This window comes from Staurois parvus, unplaced genomic scaffold, assembly GCF_062004578.1.
Source record: "Staurois parvus isolate SC_StPar_1 unplaced genomic scaffold, SC_StPar_1.0 ptg000635l, whole genome shotgun sequence".
NCBI classification, from domain to species: domain Eukaryota; kingdom Metazoa; phylum Chordata; class Amphibia; order Anura; family Ranidae; genus Staurois; species Staurois parvus.
In genome coordinates, this window is record NW_028318431.1 from 2,055,730 (window position 1) to 2,072,871 (window position 17,142).

Genomic DNA, 17,142 nt, shown 5'->3' on the forward strand with positions numbered 1-17,142 from the left:
CCAAAATATGACACCTTGACCTTTGACCCACACACTAACCCTGGCACTGTCCTAGATCAAACATTGAGCTACCTATTTTTTCTTTTTAGTTTGTTATTTATTTTTAACATGCTTTTGTTTATTTACTTCTTTCTTCCTGCAAGAAGAGAAGATACAATATATCTCTCTCCATTCAGAGAGTAAGAAAGCACAGGGGCGGGCTGCACACTGACTGATCATTGTGATAGTCAGTCAGAGGCTATCACAGACCTGGAACTGGGAGTCCCAAGTGCTGATCGTTAGTACGGAACCCGGGGTTCCCGGTGAGAGCTATGTTTCTCTGCTGGGTGCACGCTGTGCAGCGCTGTCCCGGCACAAAGGCAGGTACGTATATATGCGGCCCTATGGATAAAAGCCCACTTCCGTGAGACCGCATATATGCATACTGTTGGCGGGAAGGAGATAATATTCATATGCAAAATTTCATGTTTCCCTGGCCATAAAAAAGGAAATATGTAGAAAACCACTATATATTCCATTTACCTTTTCAGTTGTCATGATGTAAAGAGGTAAAAACGCCTTAACGTACTGCATGTGATATGGTTTTGCCAGTTAAATTGGTAAACTGGAAGCTGCTGCTGAAACCACTAAATACAACCACAAATATTTATTACTTTAAAGCCCAACTCAAGGAATTGCAAAAAAAACTACCCTTGCAGTGCAACCCCTTTCCCCAGTACAGAGTTCATTAACACTGTGGGATGAAGTATAAGGTGTAATGCTTGCCTTACTCTTTGCTCTGGTGCTCTCCCTCGCTCCCAATTGAAGATGCGCTCTCTCTGTCCTCATGTACTATGTAGGCTATTGCTCTTGTATTGTACGTGATGATGCGAGTCTATGGCTCAAAGCATCTTAGAAAAGTGGCCTCGGGGGACCGACCACACAGATGGAGGGAGCCTGCTGAGGTGAGATATAAGGTAGGCATTACACTTTATTCCTCCAGTCTTAATAAGCAACCTTTTCAATGTGGATGTGGATTTTTGTTTTTGTATTTCCTGGTGTTGAGCTTTAAATGCAGTTGTAGAATTAGCTTATATACTGTCCATTGCTTATTTCCCTGAAAAATGTTGTCCATGCCTACCTGCGCCCACTATGCCATTTAAGCTCCTAGTGCATGATGACAGAGGAGTGTGTGATAGATTTTTACGCACACCTAGATATCCTATATGAGTACATTTTCCTCACGTGTAATACTTTACTTTTCTAAAGCTATCCTTCTCATTTCTATTTGTGTTAAAGCAGTTGATGGTTGGGATTTTGGTTACTGTGGTTGACTTATACTTTTCTTTCAGATATTTTGTACTTGAGTTGTTTAGTTCTCCATGATACAAATGTCATTTCTTTAGTATTTGTGTGTTTCACCGTGACATCTTGACAGATGAATTATTAAAGACAAGTTTCACTATTTGTCTCAGGAGATCTGATCAAAAGACCATGAAACCTTTTTGACAGGCAGTGTACCATCAGGTACTGTACTGTGGTCCTGCCTCATCTCTGGACAGAGCCATGAACTCCACACTGTGATGTCCTTTGAATCAAAAGCTATTGATAAAATCAAACAGAATTTGTTGGAAATGTGCCTCTAAAACACAATACAACACATGGACCTGAAAAATAGGATCTGTGTTGTTACTAACTGGCCACATTAACAAGATACAGTACAAGGGCAGCAATTGTAGTTATTTTGAGGTCACTATGCATTTTTGAACTATTAAATTCCATTCTGCTGCAGTTAGAACATGCATTACTTGCCTTCCATTTTCTTCACTTCAGTCATCCGGAATCATCTTTCCATTCAGTCATTGGGAAGAACGGAAAGTTCCGTGTAAGCCATGAGTCAGCAGTCATGGGCTTTGTGTGACATTCGGTCACATGATCCTCCATACCCAGCAGTATTGGGTATTTTCTTCAGAACAGAGTGCCTGCGAACAGACTTGGTTTGCAGAAAATTCTCCAAAATCTGGGGTGCTACTAATGCTACAGGGAAAAGAGACCAGATCATTTGTGGTAGTTGTGTTGTTGGCTCATTCCTGCTCTCCTTGTATCACTGTTGGCTAAAAAAAATGTATCCTGAATGAGCAAGAGTGATGCAGTGAGAACGGGAAGGGCTGGATTTCACAGTGACCGTAAGAGGTCAGAATGACTTTTCCCTAACATTACTTTTTGTTTTAACAAAGTCTACGCACAGAAACCAGGAGGCGCCTGCATTATCTTTTCTCCAACAGTCACCAGCAGGTTTACTTTAAGCAATATGTGAAAGATGGCTATGAATTTAATGGAACTGTGCGTCTGTCCATGTGTTTGGTGGGGGAGGTCAATGATCACTGACCAATGAGCACAAAATACAAACATTTCTTTAAATGGTTGTTTTGAAACTAATTATAATAAATATGGATACAAATGTCATACTGTAGTAGATTATTGGCATAGAACATAATTAATATTACTTCGAGTTTATATAGCGCCAAAGGGTTTGCTCAGCGCTGTGGTTAATTAAAGTGGTTATAGAGTATGAAGGTTTTTTTTTTTTTTTTACCTTTAATACATTCTTTGCATTAAGGTAAAATAACCTTCTGATGTCAGCACCAAAGTCCCCCAGCTGCCTGAGCCTGATCTCAAGCCAGCAATCTACCTGAGAGCAGTGGCACTGCTCTCTCTTTTTTCTTTCTTACAGGACTAAGTGAGAGCTGTGGGAGTCATGGGCTCCTGCTGCTGTCAAGAAAATCCAGTGAGGAGGGAGTAGGGGTGGGGCAGAGCCACGCTGTCTGTGTCAAAGGACACATAGAGCGCGGCTATGGAGCAAGCCCATAGGTGTGCAACCATAGGAAGCAGCCTGCAGACAGAAAAGAGGAGGAGCCCAAAGTGCCAGTGGGGGACCCCAGAAAAGGAGGATTAGAACTGTTCTGTGCAAAACCATTGTACAGGGCCAGGTATGTATGATATGTTGTTTTTTTTATTTAAAAAAAAAAAAAAAACTCTACAATCACATTAAAACGCACATACCTTAGTGGGAACCAATCTATTCCAACACACAATTGACCTTGTGTCCAGTAAGTAGTCCTATAGGATGAATACTGAAGACTTTTTGCCTGTAATAGCTAAATTCTGAAGTGGCAAAACTGTCCAGTTTTTCACTTTCTGTACAATTGTGTGAATGTGTCAAACACTGCTGTGAATGCACTGGGTACTTCTTTATTGTATTTTTTCTGGAAGAGGTTTATTGTGATACTTTTTATTGTTTCCTGAAAGGTATTGTTATGTAGTAGAGAAAACACCACTTCTTGTAGCTGGTAAAAGTCTTGCAAATCAGCCATGGGAAGAAATATGTATGTACATATTATATACTGTTCAAGTGTAAGCTTTTTGTTGTGTTTTCTTCCCAGGTTAGCTGTAATTTTGAGCTTCATTTAAGAGGAAACGTATACGTACAATATCAGACGTAAGTGTTATCATTTTTTTTATGTTCTCTCCTGTGCTGTGAACTGTATGGTTTGTACATTTTACTTTCCACTAGTTACTGGTACTCTGGGCTCGTTAAAAGGAGCCTTGGCTCTTGGACAACTCTTCTGATTATTTTCACTGCTATGTCAGAAATCTTGCAAGGAGCACCTGGTTGTGGCCGGGTTATGGTGAAATGATGTTCTTTCCATTTCCAGATCATGGCCTCCAACAGTGCTCACTGGGACATTCAGAAGTTTAGAAATCCTTCTATAACCAAAGCCATCAGCATGATTTGCAACATTAAGGTTGAAAAGGTCCTGAGAGAGCTCTTTGCTTTTACCCATCATGAGATATTTCTTGTGTGACACCTTTTTATAGGCCTTCAGTTGAGACTGAACCAGCTGATATTAATTTGCACTGAGAAGGGGCAGGATTGTTTTTTAATTACTGATAGATTTCCGCTGGTTGGCTTTCCATGCCTTTTTACACCTCCCTTTCTTCATGTGTTCAATACCTTTTCCCTGTGTCATTTAATTTTATTATACATAATTGTACACATAAATTATACATAATTTAATTTCTAAACTTATTTGTTTTGGTTTCTTTGTATGTATGAATTGCGTGTGTTGTTACAAACGTGAACATTTCATGTCATTAGCACATTTAGAAATATATTTAGAGAAAAATGGTGACGTGTTAAATACTGATTTTACCCGCTCTGTGTGTGTGTACACAATATTGCCAAAAGTATAGGTTGGCCTGCCTTTACACAGACATGAACTTTAGTGGCATCCCAGTCTTCGTCCGTAGGGTTCAATATTGAGTTGGCCCCGCCCTTTGCACCTATAACAGCTTCAACTCTTCTGGGAAGGCCGTCCACAAGGTTTAGGAGTGTGTCTATGGGGATGTTTCACCATGCTTCCAGAAGCTGATTTGTGTGGTCAGGCACTGATGTCGGAGGAGAAGGCCTGGCTCACAGTCTACACTCTAACTCATCCCAAAGGTGTTCTGTCGGGTTGGGGTCAGGACTATGCAGGCCAGTCAAGTTCCTCCACCCCAAACTTGCTCTTTTGTGTCTTTATGGACCTTGTTTTGTGCACTGGTGTGCAGTCATGTTGGAACAGGAAGGGGTCATTCCCAAACTGTTCCCACAAAGGTGGGAGTGTGAAATTGTCCAAAATGTCTTGGTATGCTGACACCTTAAGAGTTCCCTTCACTGGAACTAAGGGGCCAAGCCCAACCCCTGAAACACAACCCCACACCATAATCCCCCCTCCACCAAACTTTACACTTGGCACAATGCAGTCAGGCAAGTACCGTTCTCCTGGCAACTGCCAAACCCAGATTCGTCCATCAGATTGCCAGACAGAGAAGCGTGATTCATCACTCCAGAGAACATATCTACACTGCACCAGAGTCCAGTGGTGGCGTGCTTTACACCACTGCATCCGACGCTTTGCATTGCACTTGGTGATGTAAGGCTTGGATGCAGCAGCTCGGCCATGGAAACCTATTCCATGAAGCTCTCTACACACTGTTGTGCTAATCTGAAGGCCACACAAAGTTTGGAGGTCTGTAGCTATTGAGTCTGCAGACAGTTGGCGACTTCTGTGCACTGTGATCTACAGCATGTGCTGACCCCGCTCTGTCATTTTACATGGCTTACCACTTCATGGCTGAGTTGCTGTTGTTCCCAGTTGCTTCCACTTTGTTATAATATCACTAACAGTTCACCGTGGAATTTTTAGTAGCAAGGAAATTGACTAGACACCAGTATTGCCTGTGGTTTCCTTGCAGCTGATCTTTCCCCAATATTGACTGACCTTGGTTTGCACTGTGTCTCTGGGATGAGGCGGTCATCTTTGCCAAGGCAAAGCTTTGCTTTCTCATGTCAGAGCTTCCAGCAAGGAGAACAGTGAGCAGCACAGTGCTGACATCACCAGATCCCACTCCAAATCTCCTGCAACTAGCAGAGGCAGCAGCGCTTTAGATCTCACATAGCAGATAAACATCTATGAGAAAAAAACCCCCAAATAGGCCCAGACAGACACCCTCACATACCAGGATGTGCACTGTTGTTTTTCAAGGAGTATTGAAGAAGATTGGGTACATTTTTCAGGGTACTGAGCTGGTACAAGTAACATTCTGAATGTTCTCTATAGCATACAAAATCTTCACTTTTTGAATTCAGTTCCCCTTTAAAAGTGTGCTGTTTTACAGGTGTGGAAAGACATATGAGAAAGCATCTTGTTCTGCCATCACTTTTCTATGTTGGGCCTAGACACCCTCATATACCAGGGGGTTCACTGTTGTTTTTCAAGGAGTATTGAAGAACTGTGCTGTTTTACAGTTGTGGAAAGACATATGAGAAGCACAGCCTACATACTCGGGCATTTAGTTGTAGCATTGCTTGAATGAATATATTTCTTTGGTTAGCAATACCTTGGTGTTCTTGAGAACCTAATCCAAATCTGTTATTGTGCAGGCCAGGGATCTCATCTCACCATTAGACATTCTTGTGTAGTTACACTCAGTTTTCAGACCCAGTTTGTTTTTGTTTTTTTGCTGCCTTGTTTATGTATACGATTAGCCTTGATATTGATGGTTAATATTTTAAATAATATGGATCTTTTTCACACTCATATTTTTGCTTCCAGGGAAGACGAGTGCGCACGGGCTTATTCTTTGTTCAATGGTCGTTGGTACGCATCTCGTCAGCTTCAGTGTGAATTCTCACCTGTCACCAAGTGGAAATCTGCTATATGTGGTAAGGAGAGGAGAAGCTCTTTCAAGATTTGCCTGCACTGCTTTCTTTATTATCGTTTGAACCATACCCTAAAGGACAACTTCAGCTTAAGTGAATTTGTCTTTTTACTATAGCCCCTTACCCCCTGAGTGCAGGCAGAATGGGTTTTATATTCACTGTGAGCTGCAATCTTACCTCTAACATGGACCCAGTTGGCTTCTCTTTAGTCTTTTCATGCGCACTGCAGCATTCATTTTAAAGGATGAACCGCATTCTGAGTGGCTGCTGTGAGTACAGCTACCCATAGAAATAAATACGGCTGTGGCACACATGCATAGATAAAGTGGTAGTGAACTCAAAAAAAATAATAAATGCATTTTTTTGCAGCTAAAAAAATGTGCATTTATTATTTTTTGTTTTAGGAGCCTGTAAAGCATTGCACCAGCAATTAGCAGATCACTGGTGCCATGCAGGTCTCCTGCAGACCAGTCAGTGTATCTGCTTGTCATACCCCGTATGGGGAAGCCGATACTTACGGACTGGAAGAATCAATGAACTGCCACAACACCTTGATAGTTCATTGAGAACTACAAGTTGACAGCTGCTAAGGCTGTCAGGACTTGTAGCTTCTCATTCACAGAACACTGTGAATGAGTGAAGCGTCTGGGCAGACAGAGCCCCGCATGGACGCGTGTCTTTTTTTTTTTTTTTTCAGCTAGCGGGGGCAGAAGATCCCCCATTAACTATCAAAACGGGGAAGCAGGGGCCAGTCATTTCATAACATGTTACACCCTGAATATGGGTGTAACAGGTAATATGGTATGAAAGGTGAACTTATCCTTTAACATTGCATTGCACTACCTGGGGTGTGAGGGTGCTTACAGTCTCCCAGCCCTATAACTGCTGTAAGATTGATAGCACTGCTCTCTCTGATTGCTAGTCTTAGCAGCATAGCATCAAATATCACACTAAATCTCCTAACTGTTCTCCTTGCAGGCTCTGACATGAGAAAGCAATACCCTACCTCTTTCAGGACTACCACCTCCACACAGATGCACAGTGCAGAACAAGGCACGACAATCCATAGTGGGGGGAAATGATCAGCTGTAGGCAGAGAATGGGCAATATGGGAGAAAAGTATTTTCCCCTTTGCCAGCCTTTTTGGGCACAGATTTCATATTTTAGTTTTTTTTTAAGCGTTTCCTACTGTGTCCATGTGTGGGGTAAGATGGCTAAAGATGAGTATAAAGCCAAGCTGCCTGCAGTTAGGGCAGGGGCTGTAGAAAATGACAATTTCACAAAAGTTCTCCTTTTATAGGGATTTCAATAATTGCTGTTAAAAAGTATATGAAAAGTCAAGCCATGTGTACTATTAAAATAGAAAACAATGGGGGAAAAAACATTTCAATATTGTCTTCTGGCAGTAGGATCTTGTGTTGTGTCTTACTAGTGGAGTGCTGTGACAGTTTGGAACAGAAGTTCCTAGTGCAGGATGTGAACCAGCGTAGTATCTGGGTCAATATGGAACTGGAATAGGGTCCTTTTTGACACTCTGTGGGCTGGAAGCTTTATATATAAATGAAATGCAACTGATACATAAGGTATCACTACACCCTCAAGACCTTCAGGTTTGCGAGGAGCCATACTGTCTTAATTAGCCATAGAGGATTGTTAAGGTGTTGAAAAGGATGCAGTCAATAGAAAATCATTTGTCTTGTTTTTCAATGCATATTAGGAGAAGATGTTGCTGCGGTGCATTTCAAAGGCTGAAAAATATCATCTGATTGTACATGCACACACATCAGTTTATTCTAGAAGTTTGAGTTGCAAGTTTTTTGTACATTTCAGTAAGCCTGCTAGGGTTCTTTTGTATGCTTTTATTAACCCGTCTTTTTTATATCTGCTGCGCTGCCAACCAACTGCCTATTTTCCAGCTTATACTTCTAAATAAAGCATCCCATAGAGATGATGTGGATCTAATGCGTGCTGTGCTGTGTGAGACAGGCGTTTACTGCTGCTTCTGCAGTAACTAGTCTATGCTGTACACAACTGGAATCCATGATGGTGGTGCTTCCAAATCAACAATCATTTACAAACACCAGAACAGGGTGGAGAATTTTTCTCAAAAGATTGAGTTTCTAGTAGTCTATGGTTTGTTTTATCGTTCAGAAAGTCAGTTTGTTCCAAAATCAATTTTTTTTTTTTAAATAGATTTTCTGTAATTATAATTGCAAATACATTTTTGAGTACTTTCGAACATAATTTGTCAAGCTGCCAAAACGTGTAGAATTTTTGTACAAATTTTCATACACTTGTTTGCACACAGTCTTTTGAAAATCTACTATTGTATTGCCATCTTTAGTTGTTGAACATTAAAAATGCAAGCATATTTCAAAGATCTTGGATAAGTGATAATTGCCTATAAATATATCTGTCCCCATTTCCAAAGCAGCCATTTACATGTATAGGTATTAAAGGATAAGTTCATCTTTAGTAACTAAACAAAACCAATCAGTGCAGTCACAACCCTAAAATCTGTAAATAAATGATGATGCAGGCTGAACATTTAAGGTAGATTTCACAACACCTAAATCACTGTAATAGCATAAACGTAAGTGCAGCGCAATAAAACAAATACTTTAAACACTATAAATATAAAAAAAAGTCCATTGACATTAGCAGAGTTACTGATCAAACAGTGAATAGGAGACGTGACATGTTTAAACATCCAGGTGTGGAAGGTGCTTGATCCCCACCAACAAATGTAAATGTGGCCGCTCAAGAATATGACCCCTGAACTAAAAGGAAAGTTATGTCTCGCATTCCCCTACAGGAGTAACACTTAGATGGAAACACCGCTGATCCGTAATGGAAACTCCTCAAATATGTCCAATGGATATGACAAATCAAGAGGAAGACAAATGGCTCTCTCTGCTAAAAGCTTTACTGTATAAAATGTTAAAAACACACTTACAAATTCCAGCACTTTATAACATTTCCATCTGAGTGTTACTCCTGTAGGGGAATGTGAGACAAGACTTTCTTGTTAATTCAGGAGTCATATTCTTAAGGTGAGCGGCTGCACCTAGATGTGTAAACATGTCACATCTCCATTCACCATTTGATCAGTATCTCTGCAAATGTCAATGGACTTTTTTTTCCTTATATTTATAGTTTATCAAATCTTTGTTTTATTGCGCTGCACTTACGTTTACACGTCTTTAGTAACATATTACACCCGTAATAGGGGTAACATGTTAATAAAGCAACAGCCCTGGACTCCCAAAACCCCACTTGTAACAACGGTCAGAGGATCCTCTCCCCGCACCCACTGTTATAAATTAAAAACAGCGTGGCCCCTCCCGCACAGCTGTATCATTTATTCACAGTTCTGTGAATGAATGGCCTACAAATTCCATCTGCAATCACCACATACAGTTTGTAATCCTCAATGAACGGCGAGGACGCTGATGAGCGTCCCTGTAGTTCAATGATTCTTCCTGCTCTTTAGTAACTGTCTGCCTGTACAGGAGGTTAAGGCAGACAGCTGTACTGAGAGTCTGCAGGAGCCTGACATTGCACCTGTGATTAGCAGATCGTGAGTGCAGTTCTGTGCAGGCTCCGAAAAGGAAAATATAAAAATTTTCTAACTGCACAAATGTTTTTTTTTTGTTTACAAAAGTGAATTTATCCTTTAAAACTTGGTCTGAAATTACAGTATCTCACAGAAGTGAGTCCACCCCTCACATTTTTGTAAATATTTGATATCTTTTTATGTGACAACACTGAAGAAATGACACTTTTCTACAATGTAAAGTAGTGAGTGTACAGCTTGTATAACAGTGTAAATTTGCTGTCCCCTCAAAAGAACTCAACACACAGCCATTAATGTCTAAACCGCTGGCAACAAAAGTAAGTACACTCCTAAGTGAAAATGTCCAAATTGGGCCCAAAGTGTCAATATTTTGTGTGGCCACCATTATTTTCCAGCACTGCCTTAACTCTCTTGGGCATGGAGTTCACCAGAGCTTCACAGGTTGCCACTGGAATCCTGGATGTTGGAGACTTTGCGCTCCTCCACATTCCATTTGAGGATGCCCCACAGATGCTCAATAGGGTTTCGGTCTGGAGACATGCTTGGCCAGTCCATCACCTTTACCCTCAGCTTTTTTAGCAAGGCAGTGGTCGTCGTGGAGGTGTGTTTGGGGTCATTATAATGTTGGAATACTGCCCTGCGGCCCAGTCTCTGAAGGGAGGGGATCTTGCTCCTGCTTCAGTATGTCACAAACATGTTGGCATTCATGGTTCCTTCAATGAACTGTAGCTCCCCAGTGCCGGCAGCACTCATACAATCTCAGACCATGACACTCCCCACCACCATGCTTGACTGTAAGCAATACACACTTGTCTTTGTACTCCTCACCAGGTTGCCGCCACACACGCTTGACACCATCAGAACCAGATAATTTTATGTTGGTGTCATCAGACCACAGGACATGGTTCCAGTAATCCATGTCCTTAGTCTGCTTGTCTTCAGCAAACTGTTTGCAGGCTTTCTTGTGCATCATCTTTAGAAGAGACTTCCTTCTGGGATGACAGCCATGCAGACCAATTTGATGCAGTGTATGGCGTATGGTCTGAGCACTGACAGGCTGACCCCCCCCCCCCACCCCTTCATCCTCTGCAGCAATGCTGGCAGCACTCATACGTCTATTTCCCAAAGACAACCTCTGGATATGACGCTGAGCACATGCACTCAACTTCTTTGGTTGAGGCCTGTTCTGAGTGGAATCTGTCCTGTTAAACCGCTGTATGGTCTTGGCCACCATGCTGCAGCTCAGTTTCAGGGTCTTGGCAATCTTCTTATAGCCTAGGCCATCTTTATGTAGAGCAACAATTCTTTTTTTCACATACTCAGAGAGTTCTTTGCCATGAGCTGCCATGTTGAACTTCCAGTGACCAGTATGAGAGAGTGAGAGCGATAACACCAAATTTAACACACCAGCTCCCCATTCACACCTGAGACCTTGTAACACTAACGAGTCACATGACACTGGGGGGAGGAAAATGGATAATTGGGCCCAATTTGGACATTTTCACTTAGGGGTGTACTTTTGTTGCCAGCGGTTTAGACATTAATAGCTGTGTGTAGAGTTATTTTGAGGGGACAGCAAATTTACACTGTTATACAAGCTGTACACTCACTACGTCACATTGTAGCAAAGTGTCATTTCTTCAGTGTTGTCACATGAAAAGATAGTGTAAAATATTTACACAAATGTGAGGGGTGTACTCACGTCTGTGAGATACTGTATATTCCATAGTGCATTTGAAGGTTCTCTTGTTCTGGTTTTTGTAAGATGTGTTGTCAATGGACATGATGAATGGATGGATGGAGGGAGGAGACAGGCATAGGAACCAACTATTTTTGGTGATTAGGTTATATTTTGTGCTTTTGGCAGCTCTTATTTTTAAGATCTTTTCTAGTAGGCTTCCTGTCTGCTTGGAATGAATGTAATATGACAGTCTTGTTTTATATGTTATAGTTGAAAATGTTTTCTTTCTGATTTTGTACATTTTTAATTTTTTTGAAAGGGTTGTTTGAAAGGCAAAAATGTCCTAGAGGAAAGCACTGTAATTTCCTGCATGTCTTCAAGAACCCAACTAATGAATTTTGGGAGGCCGACCGAGACCTTAACATGTCACCAGACCGAAATAATCTCTCTGAACGTTGGGAGAGGTCAAGCCGATATGATGACCATGGATTTTCCAGGAGACGCTACAGTCGCAGCCCAGAGAGCAGAAGAAATGGGGAATCGAGCAGGAAAAAGAGCAGCCACAACAAAAACAAGAAAAAACATCGCTCACATAGGTCAAGAAGCAAAGAGAAGAAGGCACACAGTAGGGGTAGAAAAAAGCGCAAGCGCAAAAGCCGAAGTTCCTCCCGGTCTAGAAGTCCTATCAAAAGATTCAGGAGTCGTTCCCGATCCAGGAGCCAGGGCAGGAAGAGCAAGAGCCGTTCCCGATCCAAGAGCCGGGGCAGGAAGAGCAGGAGCCATTCCCGATCCAGGAGCTGGGGCAAGAAGAGTAGGAGCCGTTCCCGATCCAGGAGCCGGGGGAGGAAGAGCAAGAGCCGATCCAGGAGTCGGGGGAGGAAGAGCAAGAGCCGATCCAGGAGCCGGGGGAGGAAGAGCAAGAGCCGTTCCCGATCCAGGAGCCGTGGGAGGAAGAGCAAGAGCCGTTCCCGATCCAGGAGTAGGGGCAGGAAGAGCAAGAGCCGTTCCCGATCCAGGAGCCGGGGGAGGAAGAGCAGGAGCCGATCCAGGAGCCGGGGGAGGAAGAGCAAGAGCCATTCCCGATCCAGGAGCCGGGGGAAGAAGAGCAAGAGCCGTTCCCGATCCAGGAGTCGGGACAGGAAGAGCAAGAGCCGTTCCCGATCCAGGACTAAAGAGAGTAACCCACAAAGCCCAGATACATGAACAGATATCTGTCAAGGTACAAGGTATGTTAGTTGTGTGTTACCTTTTGTAGAGGAGGTAGATGAATATCTATGAACAATTTTGTGTTTCTTTTTTCATGTAACTTTTTTTTTTTTTAATGTTTTTTCATTGTTACAGCTCTTTGCTACCTAACATGGCTATTGCATAGTAAAGCACAACTTAAAGACACTTTCTTAAAAACATGAAACATTTTCTGCAGGCATAAAGTCCTCCAAATCCCTGCAGTTATGGCTTTTTCTGGCAGGCAAGGCTCCACCACTTTGTAAGGCCCCTTTTATATGAGTGGACTCTACCAGCAGATCTACCTGCTGAGCGGGGGATCTCTCTGCTGATCCCTGCTGACCAGGCAGATGACAGGTCTGTGTATGCTCTACTTATTCAGAGCTGACACTGACACAGCCTGCTCCCCTCTATGGGCGGTTGGATGTAAACAAGACTGCCAGTATGTCTACATCAGACTGTCATTCGATCTGATAGACAAATGGGGAACGGATCCCCTTTCGACTGTTTTTAGCTGATCTGATCAGGCATGTGTAAACGAACACATGTCCTATTACATCTGCTGCTCCTTAGAGGGCATTGGATGGTCTGATCAGGTCCACCTAAAAAACGGACAGGTGGACCCGATCAGTCTGCCCGTGTGAAAGGGGTCTAAGAGTGACAAAAACTGCACATTCCTGTTGGCCAGTGAGGCAGCCTATCATAGTTATGAGGCAGTAGATTGTGGCAAGCTCTGCTGCTAACTGAAAGTGTTAGTGCATTGCCTGGTAGAAGGACATAGGATTTGGCAGTAATAGTGGAGTTTTAGAAGCTGTAGGGATCTAAAGGCAGCTCTACAGTAGGTGACAGATTCAGTTTGAGCCATTTAGATCTGAGCTTAGTTACAGAAAAAAAAAAGTTGAGAACCACATACACATGTAAGTGCCCTTGAGACATTCCTAAGTGGGCACTAAGAGTCTCAGGGTCCACTGTTGCATCTACTTATCCAAATGCAATGTACTAAGATTGTACATAGAACGCATATAGTTGTATTACTTGTGTGTCTGGTCCATAAAACAATTTTATAAACCGGATGAAGACAGAAAATGGTTGTAAAGCTGATGCTACATTTGCATGATTTCTTGTCATTCCTTGTTTTTTATCCGGCTGAAGGAAGAAGATATTAACCACCTACCCTCCTGAGGATTTACCCCCCTTCCTGATCAGGCCAATTTTTGTGTTACGGAGCTGCATTATTTTAACTGACAATTGCACGGTCATGCAACCCTGCACCCAAATTAAATTTACATCCTTTTTTCCCCCACAAATAGAGCTTTCTTTTGTTGGTATTTGATTGCCTGTCTGTTTTTTATTTTAAAAAAATACCAATAATTTTGAGAAAACAATATGTTTGATGTTTTGCTATTAAACATGTCCAATAAAAAAATTTAAAAAAATCAAATTTATCATAAATTTAGGCCAAAATTATTCTGCCATGTCTTGGCTAAAAAAAAAAATTCCCAATATATGTAAATTAATTGGTTTATGTGAAAGTTATAGCGTCTACAAATGACAGTATTATATACATTATATACACTGTATATATATATATATTTTTTTTACTAGTAATGGCGACGATCAGCGACTTATAGCGGGACTGCGGCAGGCATTCTGACACTGGGGGGAACTGACTTGGTGTCACAGACATCCCCAGTGACACCAATACAGTGATCAGTGCTAATAAAAAGCAATGACACTGTACTAATGGCACTGAGCAGGAAGGGGTTAACGTGTGGGGCGATCAAAGGGTTAACTGTGTGCTGTTTTACATTATATGCTTTCAACTGTAAGCACACTGCTTTGTATGGCTGTTCTATGCAGAACCATACAAAGCAGTGTGCAGAAGCTAACAGGGGAGAGAACTGTATCGTTTACATACAGTTCCCTTCCCTGTCGGTAATACTTGGCGATCGCCAGGGGCTGACTAGTAATCACCGGGCGGGACCTGGTGAGTAACAGCTGAGGCCGCGAATGGCGGCATGGGTAGGACGCGTGCGAGCCCTACCCGAAACTGCAAAATCACTTATATATACGTGATTTTGCGCACCAGTGCTTCCCTGTATTATAGTATTTCTGCTATAGGGCGGACAGGAAGCTGTTAAATCATACAGGCAGTGTAATGGATTCTACAGGATATTGTGAACAGGCAAGCGTATTTTATTTCTGCATGGACACTGCGTGTTTATTTCTGCAGTAAACAGCCCGCCTGTGCGCAATTGTATTTTTCCAACTTTGTTCCACTTTAATGCATTGCTTTTGGATAGGTTTATGCAACACTATTGACCCTGTTACTTCCATTCAGAAATGTCCTGGGACACTTACCCTGACTTCTCCACTGCCTCCTTTTTCTGTCTAGAATGTTGCTTGATAGATGTACTAGATGTGTGACCAAAATGTCTTAATATTATTTTCTAGGTGATTGGGCGCACACAGGGACCCAGCGGACTGACTGCAGGTTTCATCCCCTGGATTGTACAACAGTTTATGACTGGAAAGCTCCTCATTACAATGATATAATGTCAGAATCTTCATTACATCGCCAGAGGAATCTTCGTTTACAAAAATGGCCCAGTTCTAGGCTATTTATTTTCTTTGTATATTTCTATCAGGAAATGTAAATATTTTTAAATAAAATGTGTTTAAAAAGATTGTTTAGGGGCATTGATGAAGAAAACCACAATTTATTGGTTTGTAGTCTGTGTTCAGCAAGAATTATTTCTCTGAAAAAATCTGAGCTGGATATTTTTAACATACTTTCCCACTGGATCATGCATCACTATATACACTGCTCAAAAAAATTAAAGGAACACGCTTTAATCAGAGTATGGCATCAAGTCAATTAAACTCCTGGGATATTGAGCTGGTCAGTTAAGTAGCAGAGGGGGTTGTTAATCAGTTTCAGCTGCTTTTGGTGTTAATGAAATTAGCAACAGGTGCAATAGATGGGCAACAATGAGATGACCCCCCAAAACAGGAATGGTTTTACAGATGGAGGCCACTGACATTTTTTTCTCTACTCCTCTTTTCTGACTGTTTATCACTAGTTTTGCATTTGGCTAGGGTCAGTGTCACTACTGGTAGCATGAGGCGATAACTGGACCCTACAGAGGTTGCACAGGCAGTCCAACTCCTCCAGGATGGCATATCAATACATGCCATTGCCAGAAGGTTCTCTGTGTCTCCCAGCACAGTCTCAAGAGCATGGAGGAGATTCCAGGAGACAGAACGTTACTCTAGGAGAACTAGACAGGGCCTACAAAGGCCCCTAACCCATCAGCAGGACCGGTATCTGCTCCTTTGTGCAAGGAGGAACAGGATGAGCACTGCCAGAGTCCTACAAAATGACCTCCAGCAGGTCACTGGTGTGAATGTCTCTGACCAAACAATCAGAAACAGACTTCATGAGGGTGGCCTGAGGGCCCGACGTCCTTTAGTGGCATTTGCCGTTGAACTCCAGAATTGGCAGGTCCACCACTGGTGCCCTGTGCTTTTCACAGATGAGAGCGGGTTCACCCTGAGCACATGTGACAGACCTGAAAGGGTCTGGAGAAGCCATGGAGAACGTTATACTGCCTGTAACATTGTTCAGCAAGACGGTTTTGGTGGTGGGTCAGTGATGGTCTGGGGAGGCATATCCATGGAGGGACGCACAGACCTCTACAGGCTAGACAATGGCACCCTGACTGCCATTAGGTATCGGGATGTAATCCATGGACCCTTTGTCAGACTCTACACTGGTGCAGTGGGTCCTGGGTTCCTCCTGGTGCACGACAATGCCTGGCCTCATATGGTGAGAGTATGCAGGCAGTTCCTGGAGGATGAAGGAATTGATACCATTGAATGGCCCCCACGCTTGCCTGACCGAAATCCAATAGAACACCTCTGGGATATCATGTTTCGGTCCATCCGATGCCACCAGGTTGCACCTCAGACTGTTCAGGAGCTCGGTGATGCCCTGGTCCAGATCTGGGAGGAAATAGCTCGGGACACCATCCGTCGTCTCATTAGGAGCATGCCCCGATGTCAGGCATGCATACAAACCTATGGGGGCCATACAAACTACCGAGGAGCTTTTTGAGTTGCTGCAATGATATTTCAGCAAAATGGACTAGCCTGCTGCCATCTTTTTTTCAATTTGATTTTCGGGGTGTCTTTGAATTCAGTCCTCTGTAGGTTGATAATTTTCATTTCCATCAACGATGGGGCATCCTTACGTTCCTAACACATTACCCCGTCCATATCAGTATAGATATCCAGCATGAGATTTTTCCCCATTGAGATCTGATGTTTTTCCCAAGTGTTCCTTTAAATTTTTTTGAGCAATCTATTTGTATGCTCGTGGTTTTTTTTTTTTTCCCTCCTATAGAATTGTCCCTG

At 42.5% G+C, this 17,142-nt stretch overlaps 1 protein-coding gene across 1 annotated transcript in view; it reads left to right on the top strand.

Annotated features, from left to right (window-relative positions):
• ZRSR2 (zinc finger CCCH-type, RNA binding motif and serine/arginine rich 2) overlaps positions 1–15,413 on the top strand; it is a 40,306-nt gene extending 24,893 nt beyond the window's left edge. Inside the window, exons 9-12 of the mRNA XM_089693637.1 lie at positions 3,423–3,478; positions 6,138–6,247; positions 11,822–12,728; positions 15,181–15,413. Of these exons, the coding sequence (XP_089549763.1) occupies positions 3,423–3,478; positions 6,138–6,247; positions 11,822–12,705 (1,050 nt within the window). The 3' untranslated portion in view covers positions 12,706–12,728; positions 15,181–15,413. The remainder of the gene's footprint in view (positions 1–3,422; positions 3,479–6,137; positions 6,248–11,821; positions 12,729–15,180) is intronic.
• Positions 15,414–17,142: the final 1,729 nt, after the last annotated feature.